Source organism: Galeopterus variegatus, unplaced genomic scaffold, assembly GCF_000696425.1.
Source record: "Galeopterus variegatus unplaced genomic scaffold, G_variegatus-3.0.2 Scaffold1032, whole genome shotgun sequence".
Classification (NCBI taxonomy): Eukaryota; Metazoa; Chordata; class Mammalia; order Dermoptera; family Cynocephalidae; genus Galeopterus; species Galeopterus variegatus.
The window spans coordinates 437,908-456,559 of NW_007727143.1; the positions used below are offsets into that span (position 1 = coordinate 437,908).

The 18,652-nt window shown below is 50.3% G+C and overlaps 3 protein-coding genes across 3 annotated transcripts; 1 reads left to right on the plus strand and 2 right to left on the minus strand.

The window, feature by feature from the left end:
• The first annotated feature begins 649 nt into the window (after positions 1-649).
• EIF4EBP3 (eukaryotic translation initiation factor 4E binding protein 3) lies at positions 650-2,553 on the plus strand. Its single transcript, XM_008574323.1, has 3 exons — positions 650-823; positions 1,862-2,035; positions 2,197-2,553. Exons 1-3 carry the CDS (start codon positions 721-723, stop codon positions 2,223-2,225), a joined length of 306 nt encoding a protein of 101 aa, XP_008572545.1. The 5' UTR covers positions 650-720; the 3' UTR covers positions 2,226-2,553.
• Positions 2,554-3,450: 897 nt separating this feature from the next.
• On the minus strand, positions 3,451-10,333 carry SRA1 (steroid receptor RNA activator 1). The gene is made up of 5 exons (XM_008574330.1): positions 10,214-10,333; positions 9,932-10,057; positions 5,109-5,299; positions 4,035-4,143; positions 3,451-3,883 (listed from the first exon to the last, which is right to left on the minus strand). The coding sequence occupies exons 1-5, from the start codon at positions 10,272-10,274 to the stop codon at positions 3,672-3,674; spliced, it is 699 nt and encodes a 232-aa protein (XP_008572552.1). The 5' UTR covers positions 10,275-10,333; the 3' UTR covers positions 3,451-3,671.
• An 878-nt stretch (positions 10,334-11,211) lies between these two features.
• Positions 11,212-17,280, minus strand: APBB3 (amyloid beta (A4) precursor protein-binding, family B, member 3). The gene is made up of 13 exons (XM_008574331.1): positions 16,874-17,280; positions 16,468-16,631; positions 16,310-16,386; positions 15,678-15,738; positions 15,337-15,483; positions 15,084-15,211; positions 14,828-14,833; positions 14,562-14,676; positions 14,335-14,419; positions 13,993-14,076; positions 13,617-13,732; positions 13,287-13,478; positions 11,212-11,767 (listed from the first exon to the last, which is right to left on the minus strand). The coding sequence occupies exons 1-13, from the start codon at positions 16,920-16,922 to the stop codon at positions 11,531-11,533; spliced, it is 1,461 nt and encodes a 486-aa protein (XP_008572553.1). The 5' UTR covers positions 16,923-17,280; the 3' UTR covers positions 11,212-11,530.
• Between the last annotated feature and the right edge of the window lie 1,372 nt (positions 17,281-18,652).

Genomic DNA, 18,652 nt, shown 5'->3' on the forward strand with positions numbered 1-18,652 from the left:
TAGTCTCCCCTACTTCCCAACTTTTACTCATCCTTTAATTAGTCCAGTTATTGCTTCTTCAAAAAGCCCACCTGTGTCCTCCCTGGCCTTCCACTTCCTGCTGTACTCCAGGCCTTCAAGGCACTTTTCATCCTGTACTGATTGTTTATGGGCGTTAGTACACAGATGTGCTGAAGGGCCCCGGCCCTAGGATCAGATACACTCAGGTCTGAATCCCAGCTTCCCCTCGTACAAGATGTGTGACTTTGAACCAGTGACTTACCTCCCTACTTATTTTCCTGTTCGTAAAATGTGGCTAATAGTGGTGCTTTACTGTCCAAAACTGTTGAGAGAAATGAGTGTATTAATACAGGGCAGCAAGGCGTGCAGTATCCCACCTGCCCCCAACGCACATCTGTAAACAGTAAATAGCTGAGGGGCAGCCACATTCAGAGGCAGGTTGGCCAATGCTGGGCCAGGGGAAACTCGAGGAACTGGAGGCGGGTGCGGGGGTGGGGACTCGGAACCCCTTTCCAGCTTTCGCCAATCCTGGGGCTTGCTCCCAAGGGAGTAGGGCGGGACTAACAGGTTGAGCGATGGCGGCTGGCCCGCCCCGGGCGTGACGTTGTCCTAGTAGTGTTGCCAGCCGCCGCACGTGGTCGGCTGAGTACGCCTTAGACTCAGTGCTACGCTGCGCGTCCTCAGCACCAGCCGATTGCCTTCCTGCTTCTCCCGGTCGCTATGTCCACGTCCACGAGCTTCCCGATCCCCGGGGGCTGGGACCGGCTACCCGACTGCTACAGCACCATGCCGGGGGGCACGCTATATGCCACTACCCCGGGAGGTCAGCGGGCCGGGCCAGGGGTCCGCAAGCCGGGAGCAAACTAGCGCGTGCGTGCTGTCGCTGGGCGGGGGTGGGGAGGTGTGGGCCTTGGACTCGTCCGCAGGCCCCTTTGCAGGATGTATCTTTGGGGGAGGATGTTTGGAGTTGAGGCTCAGTACCCAAAAACCTCGAAGTGATGCAACAAGGCCTTGATCCTAGCTTCCGGGCGGTTCTGGATTGAAATTCCTCTCTGTGGTCTGGGTTCTGGGACCCTTGCTCACACTCCCGCCCCTCGCGATTTTACCTCCTGGGAGTAGGAGCCGTGGCCTCAATAGGAAGCAACAGATCTTGCGGAGCGGCTACAGCAGTTGGAGGCAGGGGCTTTGGGTAACGTGCGGCCGTCTGGGTGAGCAGCCTGGGATCACGAGCTGCTGGGCTACCGACCCTAGGGTTCCTGCCACCTGGAGGCGGAGGGGAGGGTCAAGAATAAGGCGGGGCCCTTATGCGACCAAGTTCCTCTTGGCTAGACTGTGCTGCGTAGTTGGGAGGGGTTATTAAGAACAGTACGTCCCAGTGTTTCATGGTGTTGGGAGAACCTGTAGGAGAGGAGAGCCTCGGTGGTAGCACTAGGTGAAACCTTTCACAACTGCTATTTTGCTTCTTGATCCAGTTGAGGCTGGAGGGCTTCTCCCCCATCCCCGCTTTGTGAACCAAGGAAGTTCCAGAGCAGTAGAGGGGCAGCCTGAAGTACCTGAGCTCCAAGTTTGGTGCTCCTCTTAGAGCCAAGACCTGAAGCTCCCCTAGACCTAAAGCCCCTGCCTGGACCAGCTGGGATGCCCCACTTGCTTTATGGGGCTTAGCCACATCTTGGTTAGGCATGGAAGTCTTTTAAGTGATATGAAGGCTTGTCAGTTGAGATTCTAGCTGGGCTGCAGGGCAGATGCTCTTTGATACACAGGAAAATGTGATGCACCTGTCTCCAAAGAGCCAGTGTCTGGGGTTCCAGTCACCTCTGTACCCAAGCTCCTGACTCTTACCTCAGCCCCTAACCCTTGACAGGCACCAGGATCATCTACGACCGAAAGTTACTGCTGGAGTGCAAAAACTCACCCATTGCCCGGACACCCCCCTGCTGCCTTCCTCAGATTCCCGGAGTCACAACTCCTCCAACAGCCCCACCCTCCAAGCTGGAGGAGCTGAAGGAGCAGAAGGAGACAGTGGAAGAGATACCCGGTAAGGAAAGCAGGACCTAAAATTAAGAAATGCCCAATCCCTTGAGTTCAAATGCCACTGTAAAGTAGTGGGGGTTCAATTCCAAGAGGGGTTTCTACACTCACACTGAGCCTGCATTCTCTCAGACCAGCAACCAGTCCTCCTGCCTTTTCTCTCTCCAGATGACGCACAATTTGAAATGGACATCTAATCCAGTGCAGATGACCTCCATGTGTGGAGTTACAAGTATAGAGGGATCCCTCATGCTGCTGCTGCCACCACCTCTTCCTGGGATATCCAAAGGCCAGCTTGACCTCATCTAATCTGGAAGGGAGTGACTTGCTGGTTCTGGGCCTCCTTTAGTTCTGAGACAGCTAAATTACCAGGGACAGGAGTGGGCAACTTGCCAAGCCCATAACTCTATTTTCTCTTTGGTCTGTAGGCACTCCTCCCAACCCACAGCCCTCAATGCTCAGGGGCTGGGACTGGGGGATGGAGTATGTCACCTTCTGGCTGCTTAGTAAACATTTAAGGAAATGCCTTGGCTCCAGTGTTCTCCTCAATGCTGATCTTCCATCTCAGCCACACAGCTGAGAGCCTTGCAGGCCTAGTTAAGTAAGGTCAGAGGCCCCAGGTCCTTTTCCAGCTTCCACTGGGCCCACCTCCAGCAGCAATTAGAGCCTGAGGCAGGATATGGGGGCAGGGTCCAGGAGCTGCCAAACCATAAACGGCGATAGCCTGGTCCTTGCCTAGGGCTGTTCCTGTCTTTCCAGGAAGCAGCCTTCCTGGAACTGGGCCTCCCCAATCCATTCTAAAACAGGGCTCTTGGAAAAGAGGTGCTGTCCCAGCCCACAGCCATCACCAGTCTCACCCCATGCCTTTTCTGCCTCCCACCTTGTAAGTACCAATACCCCTGTTTCCAACATTAAAAACCTTGTACCCTCCCTTCTCACAGCATGGTATCTGCCCGCTCCACCCACCTCTGTTCTCAAAGGGTTAAAAGGGATCTTAGGGAAGCCCGAAACTGAGGCAGCAGCTTATTTAGTGAGTCAGATTGAGACATGTCCCCAAATTTCAGTAATTTGGTCTTTTTCTCCTTCTATTTATATAGCAGAAACCCCACTCACTGTGGTTTTAATCTCTATAGCACCTATATACCTCAAGGGTGATACAGTGCAAACAGAAGAGTCTTTCCTTTTGAGGGAAAAATCTCCCCTTGCCATTTGAGTCTGTTCTCATGCTGAAACAAAACCATCCAGAGAAGGACTGCTCCACCCAGGAGATGTGCTTTTTGGTAATTTTGGGGAAGGTGGCAGGCAGCAATTTGGTCATGCCCAGCAAAGCCCTTCATGATGAGTGGAGAAAGGAGAGCAGAGATTTGCAGGGAGCAGGACAGTTGACACCAGAGGGGACTAATTTGGCAGAGGAAGGGCTCATCTCTTACCCAGGGCCTACCACTGAGATGTTTTTATTGAAGTGCATATGTTATGGGTAACAGATGTCTTCCTGTGGCCCAGGTGGGACCTCTTCCTAGAGAGATGGGTCAGGCCCAATAGGACAGACACTCTTCCTGGTGGTAAGAGGGAACTGAGTGAGAGAAGGCCTCCATTCCAATGCATAGGAGATGATGTGAGATGAGTCTTGGGAACCCACAGGATTATGGAGTCTGTGGGAAGCCTGGTATGGTCTGGTTCTCCTCAGCTGTGGCTGCAGATTTCTCTTCACTGGCCTCTGTCTCTGAAGACAGACTCTTCTTTTCCGCAATTAATCTTTTAACTCCCACCATCCACTGACTGACTTCAGTCACGTGGTCAACCATGAGTGAGCGGTGGATGTCATCTGCTGCATCCCACTGGTGGCTTGAGAGCTCTGAGAAGAGACAGGGTTGAGCAAGCAGCCTTGTGTAAGAGACAGCTTCCATGCCTCCCCTTCCAATCAATCAAAATCGCAGCACCTACTGCAGCTCAGCCAATCATGGCAAGATGAGGGACTTAGGCTGTACCAAGGAACCCACCCATACCTTGCACCAGCAGAACCATCCTCTTCTTCACAGGCATTGACAACTTCCCTCCACCCCACTGTTCCTGCAGCAGTGCCAGGCGTCGGCTGATGTCATCACATACCTGTTTCTAAGAGACAGAAGCCCCCTCCAAATAAGTGTTGCCAGCCCAATGTGAGGGAGGGGGAAGGCAGCACCACATAGGAAGCATCTGCTTTTTCTGGCCCAGAAACTTTTACTTAATCTTTAGGAGTTCTGGTTTTTTATGCAAAGGTCAGAAGCCCCACTGAGAACCTGATGAAACCTACGGATCTCCTCTCAAGAAAAATGCGTGTATGGCTAGAATATTAAAATTTCAGGGGCTTCTCAGACTCTCAAAGCTTATCCTATAGTGTTACTTTACAAATAAGGAAATTAAGACTGAAGTGAAATTACCATGCTGCTTCCCCTTTCTTTTAGGACATTCCTGAGATTGCTTGGCTTCAGAGAACTTAGAAAATACTACAGATAGGGCCGGCCCGGTGGCGCACTGGATAGTGCGCCGCTTGGGAAGCGTGGCGGCGCTCCCGCCCGAGGGTTCGGATCCCACATGCAGACCGGTTCCCGCTCACTGGCTGAGCGAGGCGCGGGAGCAACACCGAGGGTTGCGATCCCGTTGCCGGTCCCCGGTCCGGTACGGGGGCAACACTGAGGGTTGCGATCCGTTGCCGGACACGGAAAAAGACAAAAAGACAAAAAAAAAGAAAAAAAAAAAAGAAAATACTACAGATAGAAGGGGGTTTCTCTCTCTGACTGAGCACAATATAAAATTCCCTGTTATCAGTTCACTGATGGAAACTGAATTCAACTCTTTTTCCCACAAACCTCTTCTACGACTGGCCTTCAGAAGTCCTGTGTACCCTCCTGAAATAATCTGTTCATTTTTCTGGGAAGGCCTCAGCAGATTCTGAAGGGGTCCATACCTCTAAAAATATTAAGAGCCATTGCCCATAAGGTCAAAGGGTTTACCTTTGGGAGCCATACCCACATCTGGCTGTGGATGGGAGCCCTCTCCACCCCACTCCCACCCTCACCCCCTGGTGTGCCAGGGCTTACTATCGTGTGGCCACGGCATTCCTCCAGTGCTTGTTCCAAAGGTCTCAGCACATCCTCCATTAGAGCCTCAGAGTCGATGACTGGGAAAGTTGTGAGTTCCACACTGGAAACAGGACAACTCCCCACAGTTGGGGGCCTGGGAGCCTTACTCAAAGGTGGTGGGTGCCTAGGAGAAGTCTCTGAAGTGGGGACTGAAAAGGTAAAGTAGGATCAAGCAGCATGGCATAAACAGATAAGCTCAATTCTAAATTCACCCCTTCTCAGGAGGCCTGCTCTCTGGGACAACTCATTCATTCAAAACTATATTTATGAAGTCCCTACTATGTGCCTGACAAGTGCTAGGCACTAAAGATAGAAAAGTAAACCAGACAAGTTAGGTTCCTGACCTCAGAGAGCTTAAATTCTAGAGGGAGGGGGGAAAGAAAACAAGAAAATTACCAAATTATGTTACATACTACAAAGAAAATGTATTATGTGATAAAGAGAATTATGTGATGGGGGACCTACCTAGACTAAGTGTTCTAGGAAGGCCTCCTGAGGTGACATCTAAGTTTATCCCAGCCCACCCACTATGTGGCCTTCAGCAAATTACTTATTTTATTTTATTTATTTATTTATTTTATTTTTATTTATTTTTTCCTTTTTGTCTTTTTTCGTGACCGGTAACGGGATCGCAACCCTCGGTGTCGCGCCCGCACCACGCTTAACCAGTGAGCGGACCGGTCTCTATATGGGATCCGAACCCTCGGCGGGAGCGCCGCACACTGGGCCAGCCCTTATTTATTTATTTATTTTAAATGACCGGTAGGGCCGACCCCGTGGCTCACTCAGGAGAGTGCAGCGCTGGGAGAGCCGAGGCCGTGGGTTCGGATCCCATATAGGGATGGCCGGTGTGCTCACTGGCTGAGCGTGGTGTGGACCACACCATACCGAGGGTTGCAATCCCTTTATCGGTCAGAAAAAAAAATAAATGACCGGTAAGGGGACCTTAACCCTTGACTTGGTGTTGTCAGCACCACACTCTCCCATGAGAGTTAACCGGCTATCCCTATATAGGGATTCAAACCCATGGCCTTGGTGTTATCAGCACCGCACTCTCCCGAGTGAGCCACGGGCTGGCCCTAGCAAATTACTTTTAACCTCTAAGCTTGGTTTCCTCTTCTGTAAAATGGGAATATTATAGTAATGGCACTTATTTCACAGGATTACAATAAAAATTAAGACTGTAAGTACGGTTGCTAGATTACTGTGTAGCAAAGAGTACTCACAAAGCTGTTTTTATTATTCAGTTGAGAATTAGTGGATGAGACAGGTGCAGCTATGAAGAACTGAAGGGACACATAATAGCCAGAGGTAAGGGCAATGCCTAAGAGTCAGGAAATGTCTTAATTTGTTCAAGTGACAGAAATGAAGCCTATGTGGGTGGAAATTATTGACACTGAAAAAAGTAGTATGAGCTTTTACTAGGTAGGCAGAGGTCCCGACCCTGGCCTTGGAGTTTGCTCTTGAGCCTGATGCTACTGGGAAACCACGGGAGGTTCATAAAAGCAGGGGTGACCAAACTTATTTTTTTAAGATGTACGCTCTCTGAAAAATTGATGAGAACAGTTTTTGAGGTCAAGAATGGAGGTAGGGACACCAGCTGGGAGGCTGAGTAGTCCAGGAAAGAGAGAATGCTGACATACACTAGGGTAAAGAGTACATGAGGAGAAATGAAGTGGTCTGCGAATTATTTGGGAGGTAGCAACACGACTTGGTGGACTGGGGATGACAGAGAAGTCAAGATGACTCTTGGTTTCTGACTTTAGTAAGGGGAACCACTAACTGAGAAAGAAAACCAGAGGAGAAAAGTCAAGAATTTACTTTTAGGCATCAATGTCCACAAGGATTATTAATTCATCTAATAATTTGGCCTCACAGTTACTTGACCTCCTCATCTCCGATGATCAGTTTTACCCAGTCTACCTCAGCCTCTCATTCCCCTCTGCCTCATTCACAACAACACTATCCAAAATCTGGTCACCTACCCCTTCTACCCTTCCAGCTCAGCTACTCAAATTTTGTGGTGCACTAAAATCAATTCTTTAGTATAAACACTCTTAAATCCTTTATCTCTTCCCACTGTCTCACTTTCCTGGTTAAACCCAACTTATCTGCACTTGGGAGGAAAAACAGAACCATATTGATGGTTTTACACTTTAAATTCATGGCCACTTTAAATTTGTATTTAAAAGGTGCATTGCCTGGACACTATGCCTTATTTTTTCCACTCTTCAGAACAACTATTTTCACATCTCTAAACTTTTCCACCTTCTCCCCCTTCCTTTCCCTGCTGTCTACTTTTGACTCTGCCTCATAAGAGAAAACAGGAACTCTCTAGTCTTCCTATTACTAGTTCTAACCCATCTGCATCTGTTGCCACTTTTCCTCCAGTAATAGATGAAAGGTTCCTGCTTCTATCAAAAACCATCTCTCCAGCTGTACTCTGCATCCCAGTGTCTCTAAACTTCCCTCTTGCAATTATCCCTTCTCTCCTGCATCATCAGTTCTCCCTCTCTACTGAACCATCCCATCAGCATGCATCAGGTTGTAGTATATACTGTGAAAAACAACCCTCCTTTACTTCACCTTCCATCTTCAGATACTGCCCAATTTCCCATTGCACCTTCACAGCAGAATTTCTTGAATGAGCTGTCTATAGTCACTCCCTCCACTTTTCACATTCTCTCCTCAGCCCATTCCATCTGAGTTTCTGTTCTCACCATTCCCCAGAGACTGCTTTTGTTAAGGTTGCCAGTAATTGCTATTTGTCAAATATAGTGGTCCCTTGTCTACCTTACTTGACCTCTCAGCAGCATTCATCACTGTTTATTCATGATTTTACTCTCTCCTGTGTTGTTCTTTGGTCATTTCTGTTTCCTTTGCTGATTCCTTCTCACCTCAACTTTGAAATACTAGAGGGTCCTAGGGCTCTGTCTTAAGCCTCTTTAGGTCTCTATCCACATCCTCTCCTTAGCTAATTTTATTAAGGCCCATGACATCTAATACCATCCAGATTATGGTGACTCATTTCTATAATTCTGGTCTAGACCTCTCCCCAAAAGAGCAGCCCAAACATGGCCAAAACAGAAAGCTTGGTTTTCCCCTCCCCCCAAAATCTTTATCCTGCAGTCTTCTAGTATCATGCAAAAAATTTTGGTTATATTGATTCCTCCTACATCTACGCATTCCTACTGATTTTCTCCATAACATATCCCAAATACATCCAATTCCTACCGCCCTCACTACTCCCACCCTTGTCCAAATCATTAAATTGTGCCTGTATTACCATAATAGCCTCTTAATTTGTCTTTCCATGTCTTCCCTAAAACCTTGTGTTCCACACAGCAGACACAGTGATCTTTTTAAGATGTAAATCAGTTGGTGGTTCTCAAGCTGGGGAGATTGTGCCCATAGGGCAAATGTCTGGAGACACTTTTGGCAATTACAACTGGGTGGGTGCTACTGGCATCTATTGGGTAGATGTCAGGGATGCTGCTAAACATCCTACAATGCACAGGACAGACTCCCACAACAAAGAGTGATGTGGCCCCACATATCGATAGTGCTGAGGTTAAGAAACCCTGCCTTTTATCATTCCTCTACAGTGCAAAGTGTGTGGAGAATGGAGGGATGCAGAAAGAACCAAACCTAAGCCCCTTTTTAGGGCCACAGCCAACTTACTGGCCTAGGAAGTTCTAAGGGAGAAAGGCCACCCTCCTCTACATAAAGTTTTCAATGGCTTCTGACTTTACATAGATTAAAATACGAGTATATTCTGATAACAAGGTCGAGGGTTTGATCCCTGTACTGGCCAGCTGCCAAAACAAAACAAAACAAAAACAAACGAATATAAACTCCTTATCTATTTATAGTTTACAAAACCCACTATGCTCTAGTCACTGTGTACTCTTTCAGTCTCTGAATTGGCAGAATTTGTTCTCATCTCAGGACCTAAGCACTAGCTGTAATGCTCTCTTGCCTGATCATTGCGTGGCTGACTTTTAATGATTCAGATTTCAACTTAAACGTCTTAAGCCCCTCAGACACCTTAGTTACCCAGTCTATCACATCACCCTATTTTATTTCTCTGCAGGACCCTTACCACTATTTCATCTGTCAGTCTGTCATCTCCAATGCTAGAATGTGGACTTCAGAGACCTTCTGTCTGTTCACTGCTGTCTAGTTCACCTTTAGATAGTGCCTAGCTCATAGTAGGTGCTCAGTATATAACAGTGACTGACTGAATGAACAGCATGTTAAATGCTTATTATATACCCAAGTGAAGAAGTAGAATAGTCAAATGGATATACCACTGTGGGTTTCTGGGAAGAGGTCCAGGTTGGAAATAAAATTTGAAAATAATTTGAGAATAAAAACTGTATTAAAAGCCACAGATCTGGAAGAGATCACCTAGAATGAAAGCATAGAGAGAGTTGTCTTAAATCAATGTACCATTTATTGACCAGAGCAGCAGAAAGGGGGCTCGGAAAAGTGACTCCTGCCCTGAGACCCTTACTGGGGACCCAACCACACTCCTCAGGGAGTCCTCCAAGGAGAGTAAAAGGCCCTCAAGACAGGCTTATCCTGGCACCGCCCACTTTCTTTAAAACAAATTTTAATTGTACACATTTATGGGGTACAACATGGTATTTCGATACATGTACATACACATTGTGAAATGATAAAATAATGTTAACTGGCATATCCATCATCTTAAACATTTACCATTAGAAACACCGCCCATTTTCCACCCGTCTCCGCGCACTGGGTCCCCCACGCACCTCTGGGGGATCCATCTTGGGGGGCGGCGACTCTCTTGGTGAGGGGTGTGCGCTTGGGTCCGCCAGCCTGGATCTGCAGCCCGTATGAGAACTGCGGCGGGTCGTTCCACCCGCGCTCCTTGTTGCCTGCGAAGGCGAGGGGACGTGTGAAGCGAAAACAGGACTCCCCCCAGAGGATTGCATTGGGGCTGAGGAGAGAGAGGGTCCGCACCCCGCGCCGTAACTGCCCCCAGCTTACGCCAGGGCGAGGACCCAGCGCTGGGGCCCGCCGGCAGTGCTCACCGGGCTTCACATACAGCTCCGCCATCTCCACTTCCGCACGGCCAGCGTGGCAGCGCGTCATTTCCGGGGCAGCAGCTCACTCGAGCCGGCTGGGGTGCGTCCCGGGCCAGGCAGCTTGCCTGGAGCCCTTGAAGTTGGAAAGTTCTTGAAGTTGGAAAGTTGTTCACAACCGCCAGGAGCCGCTGTGAGACCCTGCGCCAACTACCTACGGGACTCGAAATCTTCAGCTAATGATCCACTGGGGCCGTGGTCACAAGGCACCAAACCGGGCTATTTTCTAGGAGCCGTCGCCCTACGAGCCCTCATCTTCTCTGGTCCAATCTCTCCAGTCTCCCAGTTGCTCTCAGGAGCAAGGACGAACCAACCAGAAGCTCTTGCCCCACAAATAACCCTCTGTGATAGGCCAGACAGACTTTTAAAGCATCACCTGTGTCCACTGCCCTGCACAATCTCCACATGCACATTCTTTAGCCTTGCTAACTAGTAATCATCTTTCAGTACTCAGATGTCATTTTTTTTTTTTTTTTTTTTTTTTTTTTTGCGGCTGGCCAGTACAGGTATTGAACCCTGGATCTTGGTGTTATCAGCACCACACTCTAACCAACTGAACTAACTGGCAAGCCTCAGATGTCACCTCTTTAGGAAGCCTTCTGAAATGCCTCAGGCCAGGTTAAGTGTTTTGCCTGAGTTCCCACAACCCTCTGAGATTTCCTAATTGTACATCCTATCTTCTGTCTTTGATTCTTGTTCATCTGTTTGTATGACAGTCTCAGAAGATGGGACCCTATTTTATTACATCGCCAGTGCCTAGCTTAGTGTATGGCACAGAGAAGACCTTAGAAAATGTTTGTTGAATTAATGAAGTCAAATTTCCATCACACCAATTCCCTCATGTGACTACAGGCAGCCACTAAAACCAAGCTCAGACACAAAGACACTCACCTCACACAGGTTGTTGACCCCCAACCCTTTCCCAGGCCCAATATACTCACATCCAGTGAGGTCACTGAGGGATTTTTATTTGCACTGATTTTGCTATAAAGTGTAGCTGAGGTAGAGCCAAATGTCCAGAGTTAGACAGGGGCAAGAAACACAAGGACCCAAGGAAAGGGGAATCAGGAGCCTACGTTGTTATACAGGGCCTCTCTGTCCTATCCATAGAAACAATAAATTGGGCAATAAATAGAGGATGGGCAAGGATTGGAGGGACAGGCAGAGAAGGCTTAGAGAGGTGAGAGGCTATAGGCCCCTGAGGAATGAAGGGTACAGAGTTGGGCATGGACCCAGAGCCTCCTTCCCTAGCCCTCCCAGATCAATTTAGGGCATATGGAGCAGAGAGGGTTTCAGCCGGAAGGCATCAAGAAAAGAGAAGACACTCCGCTTTCGAGGGGTTGCCCCTGGACCCCCAACCCCTCCTTTGAGCAGGGGGATGGGCAGGGGACCTCCTGGGGAATCCATGGAGCTGGTCCGCTTGAGCCGCAGGCGGGCACGGGCCTGAGCACCCCAGGCCTTGCCTCGAGCTGCAGAGGCCACAAGACATTTCTGGTACTGAACCTAGGGAGAAGGGGTAGGTGAGGATCCAGCTATTTTCTGCCCCTGGACTCCCTAAAAGATTCTGCAGGACAGTGAACTGGCCATGGCTTCTATCTGAAATGAGGCTGGTAGGCCACATTTGGAGTCTCAACAGCATTCCCAGGTAGTTCAATAACAAAAACAAAATTTGACATTTATCAAGTACTTAAGGAGGGCTGGACACAGTGCTAAGTGCCTTGTATAATCCAACTTAATCCAATTATTTGAGGGGTTGTTATCCCCATTTTGCAAATGAGGAAATTGAGAATCAGAGAAAGAAAATGACTTGCTCAAGGTCATGTAGCCAGATAATGGAACGATTGGCATTCAAACCTACTTCTGTCCAACTGCAGAGCCTGTACTCAACCACACCTACCACTATCCTGCCTCTCCTCCATCTCTCACTGGTGCAGACTGTTCCCTACAAAGTGGATTCCTTAGTCAAGGGGAGGGTGTACAACCCAAACTCTATTCCCAGTGCAACTGCCCCAATCATCTCTCATTTGAACTACTTAGAGAGGTCCTAATTGGCCTTCCTACCTCCTCTCTTGTCCTATAAATATTTTACCCATACTGTAGCTTAAGTGGTCATCCTAATTCACAAACCTGACTTCACTGTCCTGCTCAAAACCCTTCAATGGTTCCTAGTGTCTCGGGACAAAATTAACTCTTCACCCTAACCTATAAGGTCCTCCATGCCCTGGTTTCTGCCATTCTTTTTGCCTTCATCTCTTGCACACCAGATACACAGATTCTTTCACAGTTTCTCTAACCCACTAATAATGTCTCTCTCACCTTCATAGCTAAGGTTACCTGTGGTTGGCACACCTGCTCCACTCCTCTTTACATGGTTAACTTCCTCCTTGGAACTTTAACTCAGTTTTCTATCGCCTCTTACAAGTATCCTTCCTGACCCCTGAAGGAGCCATGTCCTCAATGATCCCGTGGTGTATAACTTCTTTCTGGTCTGTCTCTGCTCTATCCGAAGTGTACTATGAAGACAAGGGCTGTGCCCTCTATACCACTGAGTTCCTAGTGTCAAGGATTGTGTCTAATACCCTGTAGGCAGTCACATTGTTGAATGAATGCGTGAACTAATGGAGTGTAAGTATCCCACATTCAAATGCCCACAGATGCCAAGAAATAACCTAAATAAGACAAACAGGAAAGATGATGCCCACCCTATAGAATATAGTCCCTACACAACTCCGGCTGCAGGTTGAAATTTATAAATGTGAACCCAGTGCCAGAGCTCCTGATATTTTTTAAAAAACAGAAATAGCAATTATTATGTGAAATGTCCTGGCTTTTAAATACTGGCAACTAACTAAAACTTACAAAAAACAGCAAGAAGGCCAAATCACTAGTGAACCAAGTCAGCCCTGGGATTACTGGTTTATGATCTCTGGGGAGGCTGCCGATCCTGAGCCCCAGTTAACAGTACAGAGCAAATGCAGGGCAATCCCACAATCCCACCCACCCATTCCCACCCCTAACTCACCATACAGGCAGCCTGCACAGCTTCAGAGAGTCCCCCTGCATGGGGCTGGCACCAGAAGGCTGCACACTGGAAGCTCTGATGGCCCAGGTCAGCGATGAGGCCAAAGGTGTGTGGGTCATGACCAACACCAATAAAGGTCACAAGACGCACAGGGCACTGCCACAGTGGCTCCTCCTCTGCACCAGCATCTGCCTGCCCATACCAGGCCTAGTCACTAGAGGACCAAGTACTGGCCATCAAAACCCACTGAGCAATTCCAACAGCAAGCAATAACCCCTCAGCATCCCTGCTCACCCCTCCACAGCCCCCAACTTCACCCTCGTCTGGTACCTGAATGGGATGTGCAGTCATGAGAGAGTCAGACACACTGAGCATGATGGGGACCCAGGCATTCCGGTCTCCCCGGGCGGTAAGGGTACCAATGGCCTCATTCAGCACGTCCATGCCTGGGGGGACATGCCCATGTGGTGTCTCCCAGTTGTAAAAGGGTCTGTGAGAAGTGTCTAGGCCCCTCTCACTGACTTGGGATTCAGAAAGATGGGAATAGAATAGCTGGGGCTGGGCTTAGAATTCTGAGTTGGGAAGGCTAGTACATCCCAGGCCTTATGAAGCCATGGGAGGACTCTGAAAAATTGTGGTAGACCCTGCCTCACCCACCTTCCCCTTGCCTATGCAGTCCACCCCATCCAGCCCCCTCAGTTCTCACCCATAGCTTTGGTGACTGGCAGGGTCCCCATGTACAGTGCCTCATACTTCTGAGCAGACTGGCTCACTGCATCCAGCAGCTCCACTGAAATACACAGACTGAGTTGACCAGGGAGCTCTCTCAATTACCTCTTTCCCCACCCTTCTGAGTGGGCCAGGACGCAGGCCAGAGCTGCTGCTATAGAAGAAAGGCCCATGGATGCTCCTCCAATTCAGGGATTGGGATCCCTGGGACCAGACATCTCCAAAATCCCAAATCTCCAGAGAAGTACTAAATAACCAGGAACTCTCCCGTCTTTCACCAAAGCAACTTGACACTGTAATGTAGCACCCCTTCCCATACCTTGCCGTGGCAGGTCTTCAGGGGAGATAGGGTCTAGGGAGCAGCAAGGGGCATCACCACTAACTCCTCCTCGCTCTGACAAGATCTAAAACACAATGCAACCAGCATAAGACACAGGGAGAGAGAGGAATTAGGAGTAAGAGGGCCAATACCACCTGCCCCAACTACCTTGGAAGCTTCAGACACAGCTCCATACCCACATTCCCTGCTCCACCCCTGGCCCTTACCTGGGCACAGAGCCCATGTAGGGCACTGGCAATGGCCTTGGCAGGGACATCACAGCGAAACACATGGCACTTGAGCATACAGCTGTCTTTGTCACCCGCCACAAAAGCGAAGTCCCTGGTAGGAGCAGAGATGAGGCTAGGGTAGAGGCTGGTAAGGGGCAGGGGCCCGTAGTGCCTTCAGGAGGCTGGAAAGTCAGGCTAGGGGTGTGGCAGGGATGGAGTAAGGAGATCAAGGCTAAGGCTCAGAGAACCTTGTTGTCACTCACCTGTCACTGTTCCAGAAGCATGTGGGAGCACAGGAGAAAATCAGCCCAGCCTCTCAGGCTTTCCACCATTTGTCCCTACTGAGCTGGGCCCACCCTCCCCAACCAGGGTTGGAACAGGTAGGGGAGGCAGGGCTGGGTCCATGTCAGAGGATCTGTGTCCTGGGGATCAAGTACTAGGATCAGCATCAGCAGGGATCACAGCCTGCAGTGGGGAGGGAGAAGCAGCTCTCTCTTGGTGGAATGTAGGAGTCCTCACCGGCCTTTGGAGCTCCCCACACCCCATACACGGATGTGCACCAGAGGCTGGCAGTGGATCAGACTGTGGTCCAAGGGATTCACCAGGCTCATGGCATCCTTCTTCAAGATCATCAGCATGTTTTGGCCCTGCCAAAGACAAAGATCAGTCCAGAGCTCAGATAAAGGTGGTTGCCATGGGGAACAGGAAATTCAGGTACAACTAACTCTGCTGGGCACTGGGCTGCACCTCTTGGGGAAGCCAGCCAGCTCACCTCGCCCCAGGCACTGTCTGGGGGCTGGCTTCCACTGTGGGTCTGGGCCAGCTGCTGGATGCAGTTATTGACTGCGATACTGCTCCTCCCGGGAGCCAGGTCCTCTTCGGGTACCTCTACCCAGCCCAGAGAGTGGACTGCAAAGCACTGACAGGTTGGGGGAAGGGAGAGGAGTAAGTAGGGGTGAAGTAGGGTGGCAGGTGCCACAGTCTACACACATACAAACCCTCTAGTACCCCCCCCCCTCACTCTTGATCACCTTTGCTCAGTCCAATCCCACCCTGATCTTTCCCCTGGGACTTCCCAATGCCCTGGGCTGGCCCTCAGACTCAAGTTACTACCTTAGCCCCTGGGTCCATGCTCTGGATGTAGGATTCCTCACCATACCAGGACAGGGAGTTACTGGAACAGAGCAGAGCTGTTAACAGGACCATGTTTCCTACAGTAGGGGCACTGGTCAGGCCCAGACTACTTGATGAGCACAGGATGTGAGACAAGAATTTAGCACCACAAATATAAAACCAGAGCCAGGTAGGGCCCAGGACATATTAAGTGAACTTAACATAAAGTGTGGCATAGAATTTGAGGGAAAATTCAAGACACAGGATACAGAATAAAAGTCATAATCATGGAGCAGAGTCCAATATGTGGATCAGAGCCCCAAACTGAGACAAGAGACCCTAGAACACAGTATAGGAACCCCCACAGACAGAGCCTAAGACAATGACCAAGAACTAGAACATGAAAGCTGAAGACCCAGATACAGAAAAGAACACTTATCTAAAGACAAAAGCTTAGAACAAGGAATAAAAGTCAAAATACTGAGAGTCAAGAACACAGGACAGAGCCAAGAACACAGAATAGAGCCCAAAACATGGGACAGGGTTCAGAACCTGGGCTGAAAAGGAGACCCTGGTCCAGCTGCATTTTTGAGTGGCATGGAACCTCATTTTGCCTGGACCATCCCTGTTACCTCCGATCCAGTGAGCTCTCCAGGCTGGAGAAGGATCTCCCCTTGGGAGGCCGCAGTCCCCAGATCCCCTCGGTCCCCTGTAGATTGGGGGTTAGTCAGTGTAGCAGCAGGCCTAGGTCCACACACGGGCTCAGGCCCCCTCCTCACATTCCACGTACCGTGCCTGGATCTTCTGCATCTCCTAGCTCCCAGGTTGGGCGCTGCCACTGGGTGCTACCGCTGGGTACGTGCCAATAGTAAGTACCTGCAGCATCGCGAATCTTCCTCCAGCCAGGCGGCAAGCCTGGCTCCCCCTCCAGACTCTGGTCCCCCCACAAGTCATCTAGAGGAACACGGATTGGAAAGGGGAGCATATTATTCGATCCCAAAGGGGACAGCCCTTAGGCTGGAGGTCCAGACTCCCAATCTTGAAGACATCGCATGTAAAGTTCAGGGTTCGTTTGTCCCCTGGTCTTCGCAACGAGACGTACCCCCCCACCCTGTCTTTGAGCTTCGTGGTAGCCTTTCGGGCTCCCTCGACCCCCCTCAGCTGCTGGTCCTCCCACCAGGCCCCTCCGTGCACACCATCGCAGTTGACCAGAATGATGGCCAGCATGTAATCCTTTCCCAGCATAGCCCCAGCCGCGTCCTGCCGGCCTCTGCCGGCCCGCACTCTCAGCCCAGGGCGACCTTCGGAGCTGCTGCGCCTACAAGCCCCAGCCTCTCTGAGCCAGAGACGGCAGGGCCAACTGGCGCCGCACAAGCACTAGGCGGGACAGGGGCCGGTCTCGAGGGCGGAAAGGGGTGGGCCAGGGCAGCGTCGCCCGCCGAGGGATGGCGAGTGTAAACTGGCGTCTCGGTTCGCGAGTGGGTACGAGTTTCTGTGCGTGGGTCCAGGGGAGGCGCAAGGACGCCAGCGGACCCGCTGACACTACCGCGCAACTATGAGCTCATCGGGCAGCGGAAGACCCGCCAGGCGAACGTTCGCCGCGTGCACTGGCGCACGAGTGAGATCATCGGGCCCAGGCCGTATGCGCGCTTATGTCTGTGCGTGTGGACGCAGCCTGGGACTCGACCGGAGAGGTTACGTGGAAGTACCCGCGAGAAGCGGACAGCTAGGGTTCGGCCACCAGGAACGCTCCTCACCCCTTCCAAAAATGCCCCGGAAGTGTATCTGCCCTCAGTAAAGATGGCTGTAGCATTTGGAATGAGAGAGGCGGGGCTGCGCCTGCGCAACAAGTTCGTCAAGGAAGATGGCGGATGACAAGGTGAGTGAATGTGGGGGTGATTCGCAGTCGGGGATGGTCGTCACACTCCATTACCTTTTTATTTCTTGGAAGACACGACACTAAAGCAGCTCAGGGGTAGGGGCGTCCCTTGTTTTCCGTGGGGCTTCTGTCGACTGCCTCAACAGTGGGGGGGGGGGGGTAGGGGGGCTCCTCACCCCTTCCAAAAATGCCCCGGAAGTGTATCTGCCCTCAGTAAAGATGGCTGTAGCATTTGGAATGAGAGAGGCGGGGCTGCGCCTGCGCAACAAGTTCGTCAAGGAAGATGGCGGATGACAAGGTGAGTGAATGTGGGGGTGATTCGCAGTCGGGGATGGTCGTCACACTCCATTACCTTTTTATTTCTTGGAAGACACGACACTAAAGCAGCTCAGGGGTAGGGGCGTCCCTTGTTTTCCGTGGGGCTTCTGTCGACTGCCTCAACAGTGGGGGGGGGGTGTAGGGGGAGCATTAGGCTAGACGGGCGGAGCCGGAGATCCCCCAGGTGTTCTTTTCCGGGTGCCGTCACGGTCCTCAGTTACTAGCACACACTCAAGCACATTCACCTTGAAACCCTCTTTACTCTGCCCCATTCCCTAGCCCCCGAAGTTTTCCTCCCAGAGACATGGTGTTTCTAGTTCAGACGGACACTCACACCACCCTCATTTAAGCACTTCCTTGCGTACACTCTGAATTTCATACTTACATGTGACCGAAACCATTCACTTTATTTACTGTTACACTTGCCAACAGTCATTCTCCCTCTCATCCAGTCACTCACATTCGGTTTGGGATGGCCTTGGGACGTAAGGGATAAAGCCCAGGCGGAAATGAAGTTTACCTTAAATTGTCCAGGGAACTAACTGCCTCAGTCCATTACTCACCATTGGTCTGGGAGCTCAGTGTTACCGACACATTTACCAAGTGCTTGCCAGTTCCTGTGTCAGGCAGTGGGACACTGCCACTCTCAGAGAGCTCATAGTTGAGTCAGTAGTGCTTTATTGATAGACCTAATTGCAGTTCCCCTACCTGTCCCTCCTACCTCCCATACACATTCCTTGCTCTGTGAAATTCTTGTAGGAGTTGTTATGTTACTGGT